At 41.4% G+C, this 24,227-nt stretch overlaps 1 protein-coding gene across 6 annotated transcripts in view; it reads left to right on the top strand.

The window, feature by feature from the left end:
• LOC136140988 (zinc finger protein 235) overlaps window positions 1-19,871 on the top strand; it is a 37,301-nt gene extending 17,430 nt beyond the window's left edge. For 3 of the 6 annotated variants that reach the window (XM_065899120.1, XM_065899121.1, XM_065899116.1), the window contains one exon: window positions 17,902-19,871. In XM_065899120.1, coding sequence (XP_065755192.1) covers window positions 17,902-19,871 — 1,970 coding nt within the window. The remainder of the gene's footprint in view (window positions 1-17,901) is intronic. The other 3 variants (XM_065899119.1, XM_065899117.1, XM_065899118.1) reach the window with 3 other exon arrangements.
• Window positions 19,872-24,227: the final 4,356 nt, after the last annotated feature.

Here is a 24,227-nt window from a genome sequence, read left to right on the forward strand (position 1 = left end):
TTTCCATACAAATTGTGAAAGTTTTTGTTCTATTTCTGTGAAAAATGCCAGTGGTAGTTTGATAGGGATTGCATTGAATCTATAGATTGCTTTGCGTAGTAGAGTCATTTTCACAATGTTGATTCTTCCAGTCCAAGAACATGGTATATCTCTCCATCTATTTGTATCATCTTTAATTTCTTTCATCAGTGTCTTATAATTTTCTGCATACAGGTCTTTTGTCTCCTTAGGTAGGTTTATTCCTAGATATTTTATTCTTTTTGTTGCAATGGTAAATGGGAGTATTTTCTTGATTTCACTTTCAGATTTTTCATCACTAGTATATAGGAATGCCAGAGATTTCTGTGCATTAATTTTGTATCCTGCTACTTTATCAGATTCATTGATTAGCTCTAGTAGTTTTCTGGTAGCTTCTTTAGGATTCTCTATGTATAGTATCATGTCATCTGCAAACAGTGACAGCTTTACTTCTTCTTTTCCGATTTGGATTCCTTTTATTTCCTTTTCTTCTCTGATTGCTGTGGCTAAAACTTCCAAAACTATGTTGAATAAGAGTGGTGAGAGTGGACAGCCTTGTCTTGTTCCTGATCTTAGTGGAAATGCTTTCAGTTTTTCACCATTGAGGATGATGTTGGCTGTGGGCTTGTCATATATGGCCTTTATTATGTTGAGTAAAGTTCCCTCTGTGCCTACTTTCTGCACGGTTTTTATCATAAATGGGTGTTGAATTTTGTCAAAAGCTTTCTCTGCATCTATTGAGACGATCATATGGTTTTTCTCCTTCAATTTGTTAATATGGTTTATCGTGTTGATTGATTTGCATATATTGAAGAATCCTTGCATTCCTGGAATAAACCCCACTTGATCATGGTGTATGATCCGTTTAATATGCTGTTGGGTTCTGTTTGCTAGTATTTAGTTAAGGATTCTTGCATCTATGTTCATCAGTGATATTGGCCTGTAGTTTTCTTTCTTTGTGACATCCTTGTCTGGTTTTGGTACCTGGGTGATGGTGGCCTCATAGAATGAGTTTGGGAGTATTTCTCCCTCTGCTATGTTTTGGAAGATTTTGAGAAGGATAGGTGTTAGCTCTTCTCTAAATGTTTGATAGAATTCGCCTGTGAAGCCATCTGGTCCTGGGCTTTTGTTTGTTGGAAGATTTTTAATCACAGTTTCAATTTCAGTGCTTGTGATTGGTCTGTTCATATTTTCTATTTCTTCCTGATTCAGTCTTGGCAGTTTGTGCATTTCTAAGAATTTGTCCATTTCTTCCAGATTGTCCATTTTTTGGCATAGAGTTGCTTGTAGTAATCTCATAATCTTTATTTCTGCAGTGTCAGTTGTTACTTCTCCTTTTTTATTTCTAATTCTATTGATTTGAGTCTTCTCCCTTTTTTTCTTGATGAGTCTGGCTAAGGGTTTATCAATTGTTTATCTTCTCAAAGAACCAGCTTTTAGTTTTATTTATCTTTGCTATTGTTTCCTTCATTTCTTTTTCATTTATTTCTGATTTGATTTTTATGGTTTCTTTCCTTCTGCTAACTTTGGGGTTTTTTTGTTCTTCTTTCTCTAACTGCTTGAGGTGCAAGGTTAGGTTGTTTATTCGAGATGTTTCCTGCTTCTTAAGGTGGGCTTGTATTGCTATAAACTTCCCTCTTAGAACTGCTTTTGCTGCATCCCATAGGTTTTGGGTCGTTGTGTCTCCACTGTCATTTGTTTCTAGGTATTTTTTTATTTCCTCTTTGATTTCTTCAGTGATCACTTTGTTTAAGTAGTGTATTGTTTAGCCTCCATGTGTTTGTATTTTTTACAGATCTTTTCCTGTAATTGATATCTAGTCTCATGGCATTGTGGTGGGAAAAGATACTTGATACAATTTCTATTTTCTTAAATTTACCAAGGCTTGATTTGTGACCCAAGATATGATCTATCCTGGAGAATGTTCCATGAGTGCTTGAGAAAAATGTGTATTCTGTTGTTTTTGGATAGAATATCCTATAAATATCAATTAAGTCCATCTTGTTTAATGTATCATTTAAAGCTTGTGTTTCCTTATTTATTTTCATTTTGGATGATTTGTCCATTGGTGAAAGTGGGGTGTTGAAGTCCCCTACTATGAATGTGTTACTGTCGATTTCCCCTTTTATGGCTGTTAGTTTTTGCCTTATGTATTGAGGTGCTCCTATATTGGGTGCATAAATATTTACAATTGTTATATCTTCTTCTTGGATCGATCCCTTAATCATTATGTAGTGCCCTTCTTTGTCTCTTCTAATAGTCTTTATTTTAAAGTCTATTTTGTCTGATACGAGAATTCCTACTCCAGCTTTCTTTTGTTTTCCATTTGCATGGAATATCTTTTTCCATCCCCTTACTTTCAGTCTGTATGTGTCTCTAGGTCTGAAGTGGGTCTCTTGTAGACAGCATATATATGGGTCTTGTTTTATCCATTCAGCCAACCTGTGTCTTTTGGTGGGAGCATTTAGTCCATTTACATTTAAGGTAATTATTGATATGTATGTTCCTATTCCCATTTTCTAAATTGTTTGGGGTTCGTTATTATAGGTCTTTTCCTTCTCTTGTGTTTCTTGTCTAGAGAAGTTCCTTTAGCATTTGTTGTAAAGCTGGTTTGCTGGTGCTGAACTCTCTCAGCTTTTGCTTGTCTGTAAAGGTTTTAATTTCTCTATGAAATCTGAATGAGATCCTTGCTGGGTAGAGTAATCTTGGTTGCAGGTTTTTCTCCTTCATCACTTTCAGTATGTCCTGCCACTCCCTTCCAGATTGCAGAGTTTCTGCTGAGAGATCAGCTGTTAACCTTATGGGGATTCCCTTGTATGTTATTTTTCCCTTGCTGCTTTTAATATGCTTTCTTTGTATTTATTTTTTGACAGTTTGATTAATATGTTTCTTGGCGTATTTCTCCTTGGATTTATCCTGTATGGGACTCTCTGTGCTTCCTGGACTTGATTAACTATTTCCTTTCCCATATTAGGGAAGTTTTCAACTATAATCTCTTCAAATATTTTCTCAGTCCCTTTCTTTTTCTCTTCTTCTTCTGGAACCCCTATAATTTGAATATTGGTGCGTTTAATGTTGTCCCAGAGGTCTCTGAGACTGTCCTCAGTTCTTTTCATTCTTTATTCTGCTCTGCAGTAGTTATTTCCACTATTTTATCTTCTAGGTCACTTATCCATTCTTCTGCCTCAGTTATTCTGCTATTGATCCCATATAGAGTACTTTTAATTTCATTTATTGTGTTGTTCATCGTTGCTTGTTTCCTCTTTAGTTCTTCTAGGTCCTTGTTAAGTGTTTCTTGCATTTTCTCTATTCTATTTCCAAGATTTTGGATCATCTTTACTATCATTATTCTGAATTCTTTTTCAGGTAGACTGCCTATTTTCTCTTCATTTGTTAGGTCTGGTGCGTTTTTATCTTGCTCCTTCATCTGCTGTGTGTTTTTCTGTCTTCTCATTTTGCTTATCTTACTGTTTGGGGGTCTCCTTTTTGCAGGCTGCAGTTTTGTAGTTCCCGTTGTTTTTGATGTCTGTCTCCAGTGGCTAAGGTTGGTTCAGTGGGTTGTGTAGGCTTCCTGGTGGAGGGGACTAGTGCCCGTGTTCAGGTGGATGAGGCTGGATCTTGTCTTTCTGGTGGGCAGGTTCACGTTTGGTGGTGTGTTTTGGCGTGTCTGTGGACTTATCATGATTTTAGGCAGCCTCTCTGCTAATGGGTGGGGTTGTGTTCCTGTTTTGCTAGTTGTTTGGCATAGGGTGTCCAGCACTGTAGCTTGCTGGTCGTTGAGTGAAGCTCGGTGCTGGTGTTAAGATGGAGGTCTCTAGGAGATTTTTGCCGTTTGATATTATGTGGAGATGGGAGGTCTCTTGTTGACCAGTGTCCTGAAGTTGGCTCTCCCACCTCAGAGGCAGAGCTCTGACTCCTGGCTGGAACAGCAAGAGCCTTTCATCCACACGGCTCAGAATAAAAGGGAGACAAAGTAGAGAGAATTAGTAGAAGTAGGAAGAAAGAAAGAAAGGGAGGAAGGAAGGAAGGAAGGAAAGAAGAAAGAAAATGAAAGAAAGAAAGAAGGAAAGAAAGGAGGGAGGGAGGAAGGGAGGAAAAAAGAAAGAAAGAAGATACAGTAAAATAAAATAAAGTATAATAGTTATTGAATTAAAAAATAATTATTTAGAAAAAAGGGACAGATAGAACCTTAGGACAAATGTTGGAAGCAAAGCTATACAGACAAAATCTTACACAGAAGCATACACATACACCTTCACAAAAAGAGGTAAAGGGGAAAAAATCATAGATCTTGCTCTCAAAGCCCACCTCCTCAATTTGGGATGACTCGTTGTCTAGAGGGAAGGAAGGAAAGAAAGAGAGAAAGAGAGGGAGGGAGGGGGGAGAGAGAGAGAAAGTAAAGTATAATAGAGTCATTAAAATTAATTATTAAGAAAAAAATTTAAAAAAAAAACAATGGCTGGTTAGAACCCTAGGACAAATAGTGGAAGCAAAGCTATACAGACAAAATCTCACACAGAAGCATACACGTACACATTCACAAAAAGGGGAAAGGGGGAAAAAAATCATAGATCTTGCTCTCGAAGCCCACCTCCTCAATTCGGGATGACTCGTCTAGAGGGAAGGAAGGAAAGAGAGAGAGAGAGAGAGAAAGGGAGGGAGGGAGGGGGGAGAGAGAGAGAGAAAGTAAAGTATAATAGAGTTATTAAAATTAATTATTAAGAAAAAAATTTTTTAAAAATGGCTGGATAGAACCCTAGGACAAATGGTGGAAGCAAAGCTATACAGACAGAATCTCACACAGAAGCATACACATACACATTCACAAAAAGAGGAAAGGGGGAAAAAAATCATAGATCTTGCTCTCGAAGCCCACCTCCTCAATTCGGGATGACTCGTTGTCTATTCAGGTATTCCACAGATGCAGGGTACATCAAGTTGATGTGGAGCTTTAATCTGCTGTTTCTGAGGCTGCTCGGAGAGATTTCCCTTTCTCTTCTTTGTTCTCACAGGGGCTCAGCTTTGGATTTGGCCCTGGCTCTGCGTGTAGGTTGCTGGAGGGCGTCTGTTTTTTGCTCAGACAGGACAGGGTTAAAGGAGCAGCTGATTCGGGGGCTCTGGCGCACTCAGCCCGGGGTGGGGGGGGTGGGGGGAGGGAGGGGCACGGCGTGCGGGGCGGGCCTGCGGCGGCAGAGGCCAGTGTGACGTTGCACCAGTTGAGGCCCGCCGTGCGTTCTCCCGGGGAAGTTGTCCCTGGATCCCGGCAACCTGGCAGCGGCGGGCTGTATGGGCTCCCCCGAAGACGGGTGTGGATAGTGACCTGTGCTCGCACACAGGCTTCTTGGTGGCAGCAGCAGCAGCCTTAACGTCTCCCGCCTGTCCCTGGGGTCTGTGCTTTTAGCCACAGCTCGCACCCATCTCTGGAGTTCACGCTTTTAGCCGCGGCTCGCGCCCGTCTCTGGAGTTCCTTTAAGCAGCGCTCTTAAACCCCTCTCCTCGCGCACCAGGAAACAAAGAGGGAAGAAAAAATCTCTTGCCTCTTCAGCAGGTGCAGACTTTTCCCTGGACTCCCTCCCGGCTAGCCGTGGTGCACTAACCCCTTCAGGCTGTGTTTGAGCCGCCAACCCCAGTCCTCTCCCTGCGCTCCGACCGAAGCCCGAGCCTCAGCTCCCAGCCCCAGCTCCCAGCCCCGCCCGCCCCGGCCGGTGAGCAGACAAGCCTCTTGGGCTGATGAGTGCCGGTCGCCACCGATCCTCTATGCGGGAATCTCTCCGCTTTGCCCTCCGCACCCCTGTGCCTGCGCTCTCCTCCACTGCTCCAAAGCTCCCCACTCCGCCTCCCGCAGTCTCCGCCCGCAAAGGGGCTTCCTAGTGTGTGGAGACTTTTCCTCCTTCACAGCTCCCTCCCACTGGTGCAGGTGTTGTCCCTATTCTTTTGTCTCTGTTTTTTCTTTTTTTTTCTTTTGCCCTACCCAGGTACGTGGGGAGTTTCTTGCCTTTTGGGAGGTCTGAGGTCTTCTGCCAGCATTCAGTAGGTGTTCTGTAGGAGTTTTTCCACATGTAGATGTATTTCTGGTGTATCTGTGGGGAGGAAGGTGATATCCACGTCTTACTCTTCCACCATCTTCCCAGCACCCCCTTCATCACTTTAAATACGTCTTGCCACTTCCTTCTGGCTTGCAGAGTTTCTACTGAAAGATCAGCTGTTAACCTCATGGGGATTCCCTTGTATGTTATTTGTTTTTCCCTTGCTGCTTTTAATATTTTTTCTTTGTATTTAATTTTTGATAGTTTGATTAATATGTGTCTTGGCATGTTTCTCCTTGGATTTATCCTGTATGGGACTCTTTGTACTTCCTAGACTTGATTATTTCCTTTCCCATATTAGGAAAGTTTTCAACTATAATCTCTTCAAATATTTTCTCAGTCCCTTTCTTTTTCTCTTCTTCTTCTGGGATCTCTGTAATTCGAATGTTGGTGTGTTTAATGTTGCCCCAGTAAGACTGTCCTCCATTCTTTTCATTATTTTTTCTTTATTCTGCTCTGCAGTAGTTATTTCCACTATTTTATCTTCCAGGTCATTTATCTGTTCTTCTGTCTCAGTTATTCTGCTATTGATCCCATATAGAGTACTTTTAATTTCATTTATTGTGTTGTTCATCATTGCTTGTTTCATCTTTATTTCTTCTAGGTCCTTGTTAACTGTTTCTTGCACTTTGTCTATTCTATTTCCAAGATTTTGGATCATCCTTACTATCATCATTCTGAATTCTTTTTCAGGTAGACTGCCTATTTCCTCTTCATTTGTTAGGTATGGTGGGCTTTTACCTTGCTCCTTCATCTGCTGTGTGTTTCTCTGTCTTCTCATTTTGCTTAAGTTACTGTGTTTGGGGTCTCCTTTTTGCAGGCTGAAGATTCATAGTTCCCGTTGTTTTTGGTGTCTCCCCGCAGTGGGTAGGGTTGTTTCAGTGGGTTGTGTAGGCTTCCTGGTGGAGAGGACTAGTTCCTGTGTTCTGGTGGATGAGGCTGGATCTTGTCTTTCCGATGGGCAGGACCGCATCCAGTGGTGTGTTTTGGGGTGTCTGTGAACTTATTATGATTTTAGGCAGCCTCTCTGCTAATGGGTGGGGTTGTGTTCCTGTCTTGCTAGTTGCTTGGCATAGCGTGTCCAGCACTGTAGCTTGCTGGTTGTTGAGTGGAGCTGGGTCTTAGTGTTGAGATGGAGAGCTCTGGGAGAGCGCTCGCCATTTGATATTTCACGGAGCCGGGAGGTCTCTGGTGGACCAATGTCCTGAACTCAGCTCTACCACCTCAGAGGCACAGGCCTGACACCTGGCCAGAGCACCAAGACCCTTTTGTGAATTCTGGGGTCTTCTGCCAGCGTTCAGTAGGTGTTCTGTAGGAGTTGTTCCACGTATAGATGTATTTCTGATGTATTTGTGGGGAGGAAGGTGATCTCCACGTCTTATTCCTCCACCATCTTGAAGCTCCCCCCCTCCTTTTTTAAAAATTTGTTTGGAGTATTGTTGATTTACAATGTTGTTAGCTTCAGGTGTACAGCAAAGTGGTTCAGTTATACATATACATATGTTCATTCTTTTTCAGATTCTTTACCCATATAGGTTATTACAGAATACTGAGTAGAGTTCCCTGTGCTATATGGTAGGCCCTTGTTGGTTATCTATTTTATATATAGTAGTATGTGTGTGTTAATCCCAAGCTCCTACTTTATCCCTCTCATCCCCCACGTTTCCCCTTTCGTAACCATAGATTTGTTGGATTTTAATTTATTTATTTTTGGCTGCATTGGGTCTTCGTTGCTGCATGCAGGCTTTCTCTAGTTGTGGTGAGCAGTGGCTACCCTTCGTTGTGGTGCGCGGGCTTCCCATTGCAGTGGCTTCTCTTGTTGTGGAGCACGGGCTCTAGGCACACGGGCTTCCATAGCTGTGCCCTACAGGCTATGCTGTTCTGTGGCATGTGGGATCTTCCTAGACCAGGGCTCGAACCCGTGTCTCCTGCATTGGCAGGCAGATTCTTAACCACTGCACACCAGGGAAGTCCTCCATTTTTCTTTGTTAGGATTGCTTTGGCTATTCAGGGTCTTTTGTGTTTGTTCTAGCTCTCTGAAAAATGCCATTGGTAACTTGATAGGGATTGCATTGAATCTGTGGATTGCCTTGGGTAGTACAGTCATTTTGACAATATTGATTCTTCCAATCCAAGAACATGGTATATCTTTCCACCTGTTTGTGTCATCTTCGATTTTCATTCGTGCCTTAAATATAGTTTTCAGAGTACAGGTCCTTTGCCTCCTTAGGTAGGTTTATTCCTTGGTATTTTATTCTTTTTGATGTGATGGTAAATTGGATTATTTCCTTAATTTCTCTTTCTGATCTTTCGTTGTTAGTATATAGGAATGCAAGAGATTTCTGTGTATTAATTTTGTATCCTGCAACTTTACCACATTCAGTGATGCACTCTAGTAGTTTTCTGGTAGCGTCTTTAGGGTTTTCTATGTATAGTATCAAAAGAGTCATCTTCTTAAGCACAGTGGCCTCCTCAATGAACTTCTGTACCTGAGTTTCAGCTTCCTCAGAAGTGTTAACCCAGGTACAACATGTGGTGTTGGCCACAGCACAGGCACCTCCTCCTTCAGCTAAAAGCTAATCAGGGGCTGTCCTGTTATCAGGAGTGGCCTTGGCCAGAGGGTCCACATATTTCTGCTGGGCAGCTAATGTCTTAGCAGTGAAATCTACAGTCTCTTCAAGAGTCTCTTCAAGAGTTAAGGAGTGGTTTCTGATGACAGTCTCATTTATATCTACTCCTAATCGGGGAAGTAAGGCCCTACCAAAGGAAGCAAGCCCCGAATCATGAAAAGCCTCCTGGTAGGTCCTTTCTAGAACAGGTAGGGGCACGGTTAGATAACCAAGAGGCATTGCCCAGCTGTGCACCAGCCATCTAGGCATCTGTAGGCCCAAGGAGAAACATAACCACCACAGACAAAGATAAGTCTTGTCAGGGCACAAACTACTTCCATGAAGGTGGCACTGTTAATGGATTCATTTGTAAGAATTGTTGCCTGTGCCTATTCAAGCCAGGGGTCAGTTAACTTATATTTCAGGCTGGGAGAAAATCTATTCTAAATTCCAGAGGTTAACCCCCCTTAGCAGTGGCCTGGGGGATGCAGATGAGGGCATAATCTCTGCAGGCCAATGCCAGAGTAAAGGAAAGAAGGGGTTTCACGGTTAGGTAAAGTCTGGATCTGGCTTCTTGGGCAGAAGCAGTCGACCTTGGTGTCAGCTACTTCTCGCCCATCACCTTGATTTGGAGGTCCCCAGCATCTGTATAGGACCTGGTGTCAGGTGGGGTGTCTTTGTAGCCGTGGGATGTACATCCAGGGTTCAGTACCTTCTAGTTTCCCTGCAGTGTCAGTGGGCAGGAGCACTTGGTGAGGTCCCTTCGGACGGAGCTCGGGGGCTGCCTTCTTCCTGATTCCAAATCAGAAGGGTAGGAGAAAATTGCAAGTGTTAGTTTGGTGAGTCAGAGCCAGATATTTGAGGAAACTAGAAAACATTCAGGATCCAGTCCAGTTTACAGATAACATTACCTCCAAGACAATTAGCAGGACTAGAATCTAATATCTACAAAGGTGGAAACATAATTTTTTTTCTCTACAATTACTCCACCTCCCTTTTTTTTTTTTAAAAAAAAAAAGGTTTGTGTTAAATTTGGCCTGATTATTTAAAAACTCTTTTTTAAGACTGGTTTCCTGGAACCGTGTATGCAAGGTACCAGTTCGATTTTTCCAAGTAGTTCCATGAAGCTGTGTGGTCATATATGAGTCTACGCATATCTCAAATATGACATTTCAGTCAAAACCTTGGTAATACAGCCAGTGTTTCTAACTGTGTCCTGTCACAGGGAGAACAGATTCTTAACTGAACTTATGTGAACAAATATACTATCAGGAAAATAAGGGTACTCAGAGACTTTCTGAATTCTGGAAGGATCAGGTAGGGAGAAAAAGTAGATGTTTCATCTTTGCTCACAAAGGTATATTTTACCAGATTTCTGTAAGTCATATATAACTTAAGAGAAAAGGTCTCCTTAAAAGGGGAAAACGAAAATATCAGAGCATCCTCCCCAGTTCGTGTCGTCCCACATAATTAACACTCGTTTTGCTTGAATCTGTTTTTTTCCATTAGTTCTCTTGACCTTGCCTGATGATTGAAGCCAGTAGGGCAGTGATCATTCCAAGAAGTTTACAAGGTTTCTGTGTGATATACCCAGTGAAGCGGGTACATAGATCACTGGAGATTGTGGAAGGTGTACCCCAAGCAGGAAACACCTTCTTTAATAGTTTCTTTGCCACGATGAGGGCATTGGTCTTGCAGCAGGGAAAGGCTTTACTATCTGGAAAACATCCAGACTGATGACCCATAGTGAGTGGCACTTGAATGAAGTCCAGCTGCAAAGTATTCAAAGGGTCCAGAAAGAGGACGCCTCCAGGGACAAAGATAGTTTTTCTTTTTTAATTTTTAAAATTGAGATATAATTAACATATAACATTGATTTCAGATGTCCAACATAATGAATCAACATTTGTGTATGTTGCAAAAATATCACCACGATGAGTCTAGTTGACATCTGTCACCACACAGTTATAATTTTTTTTCTTGTTATGAGAACTTCTAAAATCTACTCTTAGCAGCTTTCAAATATGCAATACAGTATTATTAACTATAGTCGCCAAGCTGTACAGAGTTTTGACTTTTAAAAAGAAATGTTTTTTTAAATGCACCATGGTGGGTGAAGGAATGCAAACACCAAAAAAGGGGGTTTGCCAGGGAGCTGGGAAGAACCAAGTGGCCATATATCTTGGTTTTCCCAGAGCCCCGACTGTTTGTTGAATTTACAGCCATTGTTTACCTGTCTCAGTTTATCTGATACAGAAGCAGACTGTTGCCAGGTGACAAGGACATCAGCGTGGCAAAAGTTTGGCATTGAGGGGTCTTTCTTTGCAGAAGCAGAATGGACTTCATCCACATGCCCCACAATCTATAGATTCTACTGCTGCTACCTTTGCCTGAGAAGTGAGGGCAGTTCCCTGTCGCTAGGGTTCAGTCCTTTTGGTGTGAGCCTCAGTTTAGGTGACAGACATTTTATAGCAGGAGATATCACACAATTTCTGAAACACTTATAACATGTACCAGCAGCCCTCAGAAACGGCAAGAAAGACTGAGCTCAGAATGGTTCTCCAGGGCGCCGTGCCTGTATTTCTTCTGAATGCATTCGGAAGTTCCACTTGGGATCTTGTCACTGCCACCAATCTGATAAAAAAACAAAATTCAACTGAGTAAATTTGAAGATCTGGTTGGCCTTAATCATAGGTTCAGCATCCCAGGGCTCATCATGAATAAGAAGACACCCATTTCACCCTTAGGGCTCTGAAGCCATTTCAGGAACAGAGGATAAAAGACTAAATATTAGAACAAGAGATGCTCTGATTGCTCTTATCTCTCAGGAAATTCCAAGGGTTTTGGGAGCTGTGAGCCAGGAACCATGGAAGAAGATGAAACATTTATTATAAATCACAATGTCACCTTTTATAGCATGTAGCGTATAGGAACTGTATCTCTAATTTTTCAGAAGTGTTTTGTTTTTTGATGCTATACAAATGGAATTCTGTTTTTCAATTATTTGCTTCTGTCGGAATACAGTTGATTTTTGTACATCAATTCTGGTAGCCTGCAATCTTCCTATATTCACTTGTTCTAGAAGCGTTTTTGTACATTCCTAAAGATTTTTCTATATATAGATTTATAACTTCTGTAAATACATTATTTTACTTTCCTTCCCAATCTGTATGGCTTTTGTTTCCTTCTGCCTGACTGCAGGTAGACAGCATTCAGTCTTTCCTCACTGAGCATGGTGTTAACTGGAGGTGATTTTTTAGTGTCCTTAATGGACTGAGTTCCTTTCTCTTCCTAATTTAATGTGCATTTTTATCATGTGTGGGTATGGTAATTTGTCAAATGCTTATTCGCATTTTTTCAGACAATTGTAAGAGTTTCTCCTTCATGCTGTTTTCTTCTGTGTAAATATTTTTATTGATTTGAACCCTCTCCCTTTTTTCCTTGATGAGTTGGGCTAAAGGCTTATCAACTTTATCTTTTCAAAGAACCACATTTTACTTTCACTGATCTTTTGTTTTCTTCGTCTCTATTTCTGGTCTCGTCTTCATGATTTCTTTCCTTTTACAAACTTTGGGTTTTGTTTGTTCTGTCTCTAGTTGCTTTAGGTGCAAAGTTGGGTTGTTTGAGATTTTTCTTGTTTCCTGAGGTAAGACTGTATTGCTATAAACTTCCTTGTAGAACTGCTTTTGCTTTGGCCCATAGGTTTTGGATCATTGTGCTTTCACTTTCATTTGTCCCTAGGTTTTTTTAAAATTTCTTCTTTGATTTGTTCAGTGATCCGTTGGTTGTTTAGTAACGTACTGTTTAGCCTCTATGTGTTTGTGTTTTTTATAGTATTTTTTCTTGTAGTTGATTTCTAATCTCATAGCATTGTTGTCAGAAAAGATACTTGATATGATTTCAGTTTTCTTAAATTTACTGAGACTTGCTTCGTGGCCCAGCCTGTGATCTATCCTGGAGAATGTTTCATGTGCACTTGAGAAGAATATGTATTCTGTTGCTTTGGGATGGAATGCCCTATAAATATCAGTTAAGTCCATCTGGTCTGATGGGTCATTTAAGGCCTGTGTTTCCCTATTGATTTTCTGGCTGGATGATCTGTCCATTGATGTAAGTGGGGTGTTACAGTCCCTCACTATTATTGTGTTACTGTCAATTTCTCCTTTTATGGCTGTTAGCATTTGCCTTATATATTGAGGTGCTTCTATGTGGGGTGCATATATTTATTTACAATCGTTATATCTTCTTCTTGGATTGATCCCTTGAATCATTATGTAGTGTCCTTCCTTATCCCTTTTTTTTTTTTTTTTTTTTTTTTTTTTGCGGTACACGGGCCTCCCACTGCTGCAGCCCCTCCTGTCGCGGAGCACAGGCTCTGGACGCGCAGGCTCAGCAGCCATGGCCCACGGGCCCAGCCGCTCCATGGCACATGGGATCCTCCTGGACTGGGGCATGAACCCACGTCCCCTGCATCGTCAGGCAGACTCCCAAGCCCTGCGCCACCAGGGAAGCCCCCTTCCTTATCTCTTATAATAGTCTTTATTTTAAAGTCTATTTTGGCTGATATGAGTATTGCTGCTCCAGCTTTCTTTTGATTCCCATTTGCATGGAGTATCTTTTTTCATCCCCTCACTTTCAGTCTTCATGTGGCCCTAGATGTGAATTGGGTCTCTTGGAGAAAACATACATTGATATCCAGGTCTTATTTTTGTATCCATTCAGCCAGTCTGTGTCTTTTGGTTGGAGTATTCAATCCATTTAGGTTTAAGGTAATTACTGATATGTATGCTCTTACTGCCATTTTGTTAATTCTTTTGGGACTGTTTTCGTAGATCTTTTTGCTTCCCTTCCTCTTTTGTTCTCTTTTCTTGTGATTGGATGACTATCTTTAGTGTTGTTTGGATTCCTCTTTCTTTTTTTGTGTATCTATTGTAGATTTTAGGTTTGCGGTTACCATGAGGTTTTGATAAAACAATCTTGTATATATACACAGACTGCTATAAGTCGCTGGTCTATTAATTTCAAATACTTTTCCAATATTCTCCATTTGTACTCTCCTCTTCACAGTTGCTGGTTTTGATATCATATTTGTGTGTGGATGATATCCTACCTTTACTGTATGTTTGCCTTTACCAGTGAGCTTTTCCATTCGTAGTTTTCTTGTTTCTAGTTGTGGGCTTTTCTTTTTCACCTAGACAAGTTCCTTTAGCATTTGTTGTAAAGCTGGTTTTGTGCTGAATTCTCTTAGCTTTTGCTTGTCTGTAAAGCTTTTGATTTCTCCATCAAATCTGAACAAGAGCCTTGCTGGGTAGAGTATTCTTGGTTGTAAGTTTTTTCCTTTCATCACTTTAAATATATCCTGGCACTCCCTTCTGGCCTGCAGAGTTTCTGCTGAAAAATCAACTGATAACCTTATGGGAATTCCCTTGTATGTTATTTGTTGCTTTTCCCTTGTTGCTTTTAATATTTTGTCTTTGTCTTTAATTTTTGTCAGTTTGATTAATATGTGTCTCAGCTTCTTCCTCCTTGTGTTTATCCAGTATGGGACTCTCTGCGCTTCCTGGACTTGAGTGTTTCCTTTCCTGTTTTAGGGGAGTTTTTGGCTCTTTTTGTTTTTTTAATTTAATTTATTTATTTATTTTCAGCTGCATTGGGTCTTTGTTGCTGAGCCTGGGCTTTCTCTAATTGTGGCGAGCAGTGGCTACTCTTCGTCACGGTTGCAGGCTTCTCATTGCGGTGGCTTCTCGTTGCAGAGCATGGGCTGTAGGCACATGGGCTTCAGTAGTTGTGGTGCATGGGCTTAGTTGCTTCACAGCATGTGGGATCTTCCCGGACCAGGGCTCTGGTCCCCTGCATTGGCAGGCAGATTCTTAACCACTGCACCACCAGGGAAGTCCCTTATCTCTTCAAATATTTTCTCAGGCCCTTTGTCTCTCTCTTCTACTTCTGGTACTCCTATAATGCAAATGTCAGTGCATTTAATGTTGTCCCAGAGGTCTCAGACTGTCCTCATTTCTTTTCATTCTGTTTTCTTTATTCTGTTCCGCAGCAGTGATTTCCACCCTTCTGTCTTCCAGCTCACTTATTGGTTGTTCTGCGTCTATTATTCTGCTGTTGATTCCTGATAGTATATTTTTCATTTCAGTTATTGTTCATCTGTTTGTTCTTTAAAATTTCTTGTATCTTCTTGGTCTGTGCCTCCATTCTTTCTCCAAGATCTCGGATCATCTTTCCTATCATTATTCTGAATTCTTTTTCAGGCAGATTGCCTGTCTCCACTTCATTTAGTTGTTCTTCTGGAGTTTTGTCTTCTTCCTTCGTCTGCAGCGTATTTCTCTTCCATCTCGTTTTGTCTGACTCTCTGTGTGTGTGGGTCTCCATTCCACAGGCTACAGATTGTATTTCTTCCTGCATCTGGTTTCTACCCCCTGGTGGGTGGGGTTGGTGCAGGGGCTTGTGCAGGCCTTTCTGGTGGGCAGGGACATGTCAGAAGGTGACTGTGGGCTCAGGATGACTTTAGGCAGCCTGTCTGAACACAGGGTGGGGCTGTGTTCCCACCCTGTTGGTTGTTTAGCCTGAGGCATCCCAGCACTGGAGCCTGAAGGCTGTTGGGTGGGGGCAGGTCTTGGTGCCAAAGTGGTGACCTCCAGGAGAGCTCACGCTGAGGAATATTCCCTGGGGGCTCCCCCACCAGTGTCCTTGCCCCTGTGGTGGATCACAGCTGACCCCTGCCTCCCCAGGAGACCCTCCAAGACCCACAGGTAGGTCTTGCCCAGGCTCCTATGGAGTCACTGCTTTTCCCTGGGTCCCAGTGCACATGCGACCTTGTGTGTGCACTCCAGGAGTGGAGTCTCTGTTTCCCCGAGTCCTGTGGAGCTCCTGAAATCAAGCCCCACTGGCCTTCAAAGCCCAGTGCTCTGGGGGCTCTTCCTCTTGATGCCAGACCCCCAGGCTGAGGAGCATGCCATGGGGATCAGAACTCTCACTCCTGTGGAAGAACCTCTGTGATATAATTAGTTTCCAGTTTGTGGGTCACCCAATCGGCAGGTATGGATTTGGTTATATCACAAAAGCACCCCTCCTACCATCTTGTTATGGCTTCTTCTTTGTCTCTGGATGTAGAATATCTTATTTGATAGGTCCCAGTCTTTTTTGTTAATGGTTGTTGAGAAGTAATTGATTTTTGATGTTTTCATGAGAGGAGGTGAGCTCAAGTCCTTCTACTCTGCCGTCTCGTCCTCCTTCTGCTTTATGCTATTAAAGGAGCATGAAGCACTGATGATTTCACCTGTTAAAACCACCTCGCATTCCTAGGGTTAACCCCACTTATTTATTACACAGTACCCTTTTCTTATGTACTATAAAAAACAAGGTTTTCTCTTTGTTTAGGATCTTTGCACCTACATTAAGTAGGGATTTTGATCTGTAATTTTCTTTGTACTTAATGTGTTTGTCTATCTTGATATCAAGGTAATACAGGCCTTATTAAACACAGTACCTCAGAAAGTATACCCTCCTTTTTGGCCTTCTGCAAGGATTTGTGTAGGACTGGTATTATTCCTTTCCTACGTGCTAAGTGGAATTCACCCGTGAAGTTGTCTGGTCCTTTTGTGAGAATGTTTTTATTTATGATTTCAGTTCATGAACTACTTACATATTTTGCTTTTCTTGTAACAGATTTGTATGTTTCAGGGAATTGGTATCTTTTATTTAAGTTGTTGAACATATCCCCTTAATGCCTTTTATGATCTTTAGTAATATCCCATCTTTATGCCTGATGTTGGCAGTTTTCGTCTTTTTTTTTTAAACATCTTTATTGGTGTATAATTGCTTTACAATGGTGTGTTTTGTCTTTTCTATTTTTTCCTTGATTCAGTTTGTTTTCCTTGATTTTTCCCCCCTTGTTTGTTTAATTGCTTTTCACTATTTCCTAATTTCCTCTTCTTTTTATGGCTTCTTAAAGTGGAACCTTAGGTTATTGACTTTAGGCCTTTCTTGCTTTCTGTATGAATATTTAAAGCTATAAATAATCTGAGTGCTGTTTAACTGCATGCCAGAAATTGCGATACTATTTTCTCTCATTATTATTTCAAAATATTTTCTAATTTCCCATGTGATTTCTTACAGGCATTTTCTGCGTGTTGGTTTTGAATTTAATTCTGCTATGGTCTTTAAAAATCTTTCAAAATTTGTTTTATAGCCCTGGGTATGGTTTATCTTGATGGATGTTGCATATGTACTTGAAAAAAAAATGTATGTACTGCAGTTAGGTGCAGTGACCTGTAAGTTTCGTTTTGGTTATAGTGGTTCAGATCTTGTATGACTTTGCTGATTTTTTTTTAATGGTCTAATAAGTGTGTAAAAAATCTTCAAGTCTGTAGATTTGTCCATTTCTCATTTTAGTTCCCTCTTTTTGTTTCATATATTTTGGAGCCTTTATTAGATACATACACACTTGTAATTGTTACATCTGCTAATCCTTTTGTCATAAAATGTCTTTGTATCTAATAGTGCTCTATTTTGTAAAGTCTTTTTGTCTGTTTAGCCATTCCAGCTTTCTTAGGCTTTGCATGATATTTGTATGATAACGTCTTTTCCTACCCTTTTTCTTTTGCTTACTTGTATTTAAAACATATCCCTTGTTGACAGCATGTAGTTGAACCTTGCTTTTTATATTCTCTGCCAATCTCTGCCTTTTGATTTTAGGGGAGTGCACTTCCACATAATATACTTACTGAAACCGGGTATATTTGCAGTTGCTTTTGTTGAGGGAGGTCTCATCTATTTTGTTCATCTCTTTGTCCTTTTCTGCGTTCTTTCGGGTAGATCAAATACGTTTTGGTATTACACTTCCATGCCTCTGGCTGGCTTTTAGCTGCTGCTTTTCAGTCCAGGCCCTTGGTCTTTCCCGTGTCTGTATCCTTAAGAGATCTGCCAGGGATATGGGCAACCTCACTCTGGACTGACCCCAAATATCCTACCTTTTCAGATTTGTCTTTTTCTTGATTGGACGTTCTCTTGGTTGCTGTAGACCTTTGTTTTTCAGAATTGCTATGAAGTCATTTTCACTACTCTCTAGTTGTTTATTTAATGTTTTCATGGCAGGAGCAAAGGCCTGGAGCTTCCTAGCCCACCATCTTGCTGCCGTCACTCTCTCCGTCCTTAATTCCTTACTGTTTTCCTTTCAGGAGCCAGGAATCACAATGAGATGGAGACTCTTCATGAAACAGGAGTCAGATTCCTTTCATTGGGAGAGCTTTCGTGCTGGCACATCAAGAGACACGTTGTGAGCAAATTAACCAAAAGTCAGGACTCTGTGGTAAGTATTCACAGAAAGAATTCTCAGTCCCCCAAACAACATAATTCCCCTGCAGGAGTGTCCGTTCAGGCTTCTGTGGAAGACAGCTGTTTAATGACTCTTCTGGAGGATCATTCTAATGTTATTGAAAATCAAGAATTTCCAACTGGGAGAGCTCAGAATTCCTGGAATAAACTCTATCTGAATGGGACTCAGAATTATCAGAGAAGTTGTAAGCTGACTCCAGTGAAAAACAAGTTCTGTATATTTGTTCCATGTGCTGATATTTTCAGTTGTATCTCCCCCCACCTCGATGATGACACAGTGTACAAAAGAGAGAAAGCTCACGGCAACAGAGAGTGTGGTAGAGATCTCTTAAAGGCATCACCTCTGGCCCCATGCAGTATCATTCAAACTGGACCGAAAACCTACCAGTGTAACGAACGTGAGAAGGGATTCAGTGACCACACCAGCCTTGAACTTCATCAGCAGGTACACTTGGGCAGGAAGTCCCCTACATACAGGACACATGAGAAGGGCAGTGGTTATAGCTCAGCTAGTCCCATTCAACAGAGTGTCCTCCCAGGGAAGAAACGCTATTGGTGTCACGAGTGCGGGAAGGGCTTCAGTCAGAGCTCAAACCTGCAAACTCACCAGAGAGTCCACACAGGGGAGAAGCCCTATTCGTGCCACGAGTGCGGGAAGAGCTTTAATCAGACCTCACACCTGTATGCCCACCTGCCCATTCACACCGGAGAGAAGCCCTACAGATGCGAGAGCTGCGGGAAGGGCTTCAGTCGTAGCACAGACCTCAACATCCACTGCAGAGTCCACACGGGAGAGAAACCGTATAAGTGTGAGGTGTGCGGGAAGGGCTTCACCCAGAGGTCCCACCTTCAGGCCCACGAAAGAATCCACACTGGAGAGAAACCATACAAGTGTGCAGATTGTGGGAAACGCTTCAGCTGTAGCTCAAATCTTCACACGCACCAGCGTGTCCACACTGAGGAGAAACCCTACAGATGTGAGGAGTGCGGCAAGTGCTTCAGCCTGAGCTTCAACCTTCACAGTCACCAGCGCGTCCACACGGGAGAGAAACCCTACAAATGTGAGGAGTGTGGGAAGGGTTTTAGTTCGGCCTCAAGCTTCCAGAGCCACCAGAGGGTTCACACAGGAGAGAAGCCGTTTCGATGCAGTGTGTGTGGGAAGGGCTTCAGCCAGAGTTCCTATTTCCAAGCCCATCAGAGAGTCCACACTGGAGAAAAACCCTACAAGTGTGAGGTGTGTGGGAAGCGCTTCAATTGGAGCCTGAATCTTCACAACCATCAGAGGGTCCACACGGGGGAGAAACCCTATAAATGTGAGGAGTGCGGGAAGGGCTTCAGTCAGGCCTCGAATCTTCAAGCTCATCAGAGTGTCCACACGGGGGAAAAGCCCTTCAAATGTGATGCATGTCAAAAGCGATTCAGTCAGGCCTCCCATCTTCAAGCCCATCAGAGAGTCCACACGGGAGAGAAACCATATAAATGTGATACTTGTGGTAAGGCCTTCAGCCAGAGGTCGAATCTCCAAGTCCATCAGATAATTCACACTGGAGAGAAACCATTCAAATGCGAGGAGTGTGGGAAAGAATTCAGCTGGAGTGCCGGGCTCAGTGCTCATCAGAGGGTCCACACAGGAGAGAAACCCTATACGTGTCAGCAGTGCGGTAAGGGCTTCAGCCAGGCCTCACATTTCCACACCCATCAGAGGGTCCACACTGGAGAGAGGCCTTACATATGTGATATATGTTGCAAGGGCTTCAGCCAGAGGTCACATCTTGTTTACCATCAGAGGGTCCACACTGGAGGGAACCTGTAGAATTGGAAGGTGAGGAATGGCCTCCAGATAATCCACGTCTTCAACTCTCTTGGAAAGTCTGTGCTCATAGTTGTGGGAAGTGCCTGCAGAACTTGGAAACATCAAGGAATCTTCATGGGAAAGAAGTTCTATAAAATGCTGTTTTTAAAGATCCAGTTGGGAGGTGAACTCTTTATACTAACATCAGGTTACAGGTACAGAGGAGAGAAAACGTATTCTATAAATATGGTCAGTGGTTATACCAGAGCTCTGAATGCCCCGATTCTCAAGATGTGACACAAGAGAAGAATCATTGGCATCTACCGTACATGAAGGTTATGGGCAGGACTTGAACAAAAGTATAATGATTGATGGACAAACAATTGATGTCAGCTGCAGTGTACCCTCCACGTAGGGAGGGCTGTTTTTCACCATTCTGTCTACTGTGTAGAACTGTGCTTGGTTCCTAATAGGTGCCTGGCAATTACTGAACCAAGGGGAGGAAAATCCCTCTAATTAGGACAAATATTTGAAAATTCTGGTTGGCTTCCTATCCTAAATTCATAACATACTCAAGAAGAATCCTGCAAGTCGCCTTAATAAGACTGTACTTCAATTAATATTTCCTGAAATCAGAATCATATAATAGCCATCCACAATAGTACAGGTTTGGACAAGGCTTATGAATGGCTTCACCCTCCATCCAGCTTCAGTTATATGTACAGAATCACCCATTGTGTGCAGTGTGGTATTTAGCACCATTAGTTTGTATTTTATAGACGGAAAGACTTTTTTAATCTAATAACATACTGCAACTTACATGATTGGAAATTTTGTACACTAATTAATTCTTTAATTCCTTAGGGTTTTACTGTAACTCTGAAAGTGTTAAAAGTAGTTACTAGTAACAAAAAGTTTCTTAGTAAACTTGAATTAATAATCGGTTTCTTTGCATTATTTCCATTCAGGCTCAGGTCACGTTGCCTTTTCTATGCATGGTCCTTCATCCAGACCTCTTTAAGCAGGAGCTTTGGCAGAAACCAAGGATATTAATTTTGTCACATTCCACCCCCATTGTTCCCCCTCTAAAAATGGGATGGGGTAGACAAAACACCTCTTGGATTTTGATTGAGATTTCATTAAAGTTATCAGTTTAAATTAACTGTCATATACACAGCATTCTGTGTTCAACACCTATTAGTAGGAGTGAACATTTGCTGGTCAATATGTATCAAAATAGTCTGCCCTGGCAAATCCTAGCATTAGAGGTTTTGCTTAGGAGATTATAGCAACAGTAAGGAAGATTGTACACAAAGATGTTTATACTGAATTTTTTTAAAAAGGAAGTATCAGTAAAATATTTACATAAATATATTCTAATATATAGCCAGGAAAAAATTTGTCATCCACGAAAAAACTAGGTTAGAGACTTCCTGGTATACTTCAAGTAATAAGGGGATGTGTACCTGAAGATGTGATTAATAAGGGGATGTGTACCTGAAGATGTGATTATGTGCATAGCACTAATAGGTGGAAAGATATATTTATTTTTTGTCTGTGTTGGGTCTTCGTTGCTGTGTGTGGGCTTTCTCTAGTCGTGGTGAGCAGGGGCTACTCTTTGTCACGGTGCATGGGCTTCTCATCGCGGTGGCTTTTGTTGTTGCGGAGCATGGGCTCTAGGCACGCAGGCTCAGTAGTTGCAGCACGCGGGTTCAGTAGTTGTGGCTCTCAGGCTCTAGAGCACAGGCTCAGTAGCTGTGGCACACAGGCTTAGTTGCTCTGCGGCACGTGGGATCTTCCCAGACCAGGGATTGAACCCATGTCCCATTGGCAGGCGGATTCTCAATCACTGTGCCAGGAGGGAAGTCCCAGGTGGAAAGATATTAATATACTACCTGGTTTTCCCTGGCATAGAGGGTTCAGATGATTTTTCTTCACCTTTTTGAAAAATTATTTACAGTGGCCATTATCCATTTTACCAAAGCAGTAAAACTGGGACAATAAAATAAATGAAAATCCCTTACAGCTAAATCTTAACTGCTTTATCTCATGGCCTGTAAACTTGTGTTATGGATGTACATAAAGCATGTTCACCATTGCATTATTGGTAATCGCACACTTTGCATTCATCAGTTGGATCTGACAAAAATAATCTGTGGCTTAGCCATTCTGTGGAATACTATGCAGAATCAAATGAGAAAAGATAAGTTCATAGTTACCGACATTAGTAGATACCCAGAAGATGCTGAGGAAAGTGGGCAGAGACGTAGAGTATCTTATGAAATGATATCTAATTTACTGTGATGCCCTCCCTTTAAAAGTAACCAGATCATAGCCATACATACGATAATATCATACATGTATGTCATTTTATATATACATATATATATGTATGAGATACCTAAGGGCATTATAGTAATTTTTTTTTTTCGCTGCACCTCGTGGCTTGCAGGATCTTAGTTCCCTGACCAGGGATGGAACCTGGGCCACTGGCAGTAAAAGTGTGGAGTCCTAACCACTGGACCACCAGGGAATTACAGAAAATTTTTAATTTTTTGAAATGCTTTTATTAGAGTGTTTTAGTTCATTCTAAACACTCAGAAAAGATGTAAGAATAATAGAATTCCTTTATATCCTTTGGGTATCTAATGTGATTACAAGCAGACCTATTTATCTAGTACCTGAACTGAGAACCCAGACAGCCTTGGCTTGTCTTTACAAATCTGTGTGGCCTCCAGCACGACAACTTCATACTAACGGGACACTACGTGGTGGCTCAAAAGTCTGCCAAGAAAAGCCAGCGGAAGTACCATGGCCTTTGCTAATCTAACCTTGGAAGTAACAGTCAATCTGCCAGTCAGTCTATTGAGACAGTCACAAAAGCCTATCCAGGAGCAAGGGGAGGGGACATGGACCCTACTTCATGAGAGGAGTGTCAAAGAATTTGCAAACATATTTTAAGACTGTCATACATTGCTATGATATTTTCTAGTCTACAGTTTATTCAAATTCCACAGTTGTCCCAATATATATATTGGTAGCATTTTTTTTTTCCTATATCAGGATCTACTCTTAAGGTGTGTCATAACCTGCATTTGATTGTCATGTTTCTTTAGTCTTTAATTCTGGATCAGTTCCACAGCCTTTCTTTGTCTTCCATGAAACTGGTAATTTTGAAGAACACGAGCTAATGTGTAGGGTGTCCCTAAATGGGGGGTTTGACTGATCATGATTAGATTCAAGTTAACTGTGGCATGAGTGTTCCATGAATGATGCATACTTCTCAGTGCATTAGAACAGGAAAGATGTATTTGTTTCATTGGTGATGGTGGCTTTGATCACTTGGATACACTGATAATTACTAGATTTCTCCACAGTAAAGTTGCTGTTTGCCTTTGAAATTAATAACTAATTTGTGGGGAAATCTTGGAGACTGTGTAATAACTGCTTCATCATAACCTTCAGCTACTAGTCAGCATTCGTGGATATTCTTCTGTGAATCAGTTATTACTGTCATGATTGCAAAAGGATGACTTTCTTGCTCCATCGTCCCTCCTATATTTAGCAATTGGCTTTCTACTGTTAGAAGAGCTTTGCCTTCTCCCCCACGTCTCTTTCTCTATCAGTGTGAACTCTTGTTTTCTGGTACAATAAGGTTGGGTTTATCTTGTATATTGTCTGCTGCGACCACAGATTCTATAGAGCCCTGAATCCTTTGGGGAAACCAAGATCTAGGGGCTATATGTTCTCCTTGTTACTGGGATAGCAATCCTTCATCCTTCATGTATATGTGTGTGTGTAAAATACTGATAGCTTCCATTTCAAGTAACTATTGCTTTCTGGTCTTTCCCTATTCCATATTTAGGTCTTCAATAGTTGGAAGTAGGCTCCCAGTCATCAATCTGCTTACTCATTTGTTCAGTCCTCCAATATGCAGCAAGTAGCTTTAGAGTTGCTAAATAATGTCACTGCAAAACACACACCTGGTTGTGTTCAGGAATTTTTTTTTTACAGGTCTTTTTATATCATATGTAGAGATGAAGTACTCTGTTTAAAAGTTATGTCACCTAGTTCTTTTTATCCCCATTCAACCCAATTATATGATTCATTTGAAATAAAGTTAGATTATTTTTTATGTTTATAGTCTCTTTCAGGTTCCCATCCCTCCCATCTTTTGATTTTCAAAAATTGGGAAGTGAATTAAATTAAGGTGAAACTAGAATTCCCTAATATATTTCATTTGCGTTGATTCCTTAGATATTTAAAATATTCTATTTACCTCCTTGGAAATACACAGTAAGTGCTTTTCACTGTTCCACATCCTTCATGAAATTCATCTTTAATGACTGCATTATATTCGAGTAGATAGACCACAGG

This window comes from Phocoena phocoena, chromosome 20 (genome assembly GCF_963924675.1).
Source record: "Phocoena phocoena chromosome 20, mPhoPho1.1, whole genome shotgun sequence".
Taxonomy (NCBI): Eukaryota; Metazoa; Chordata; class Mammalia; order Artiodactyla; family Phocoenidae; genus Phocoena; species Phocoena phocoena.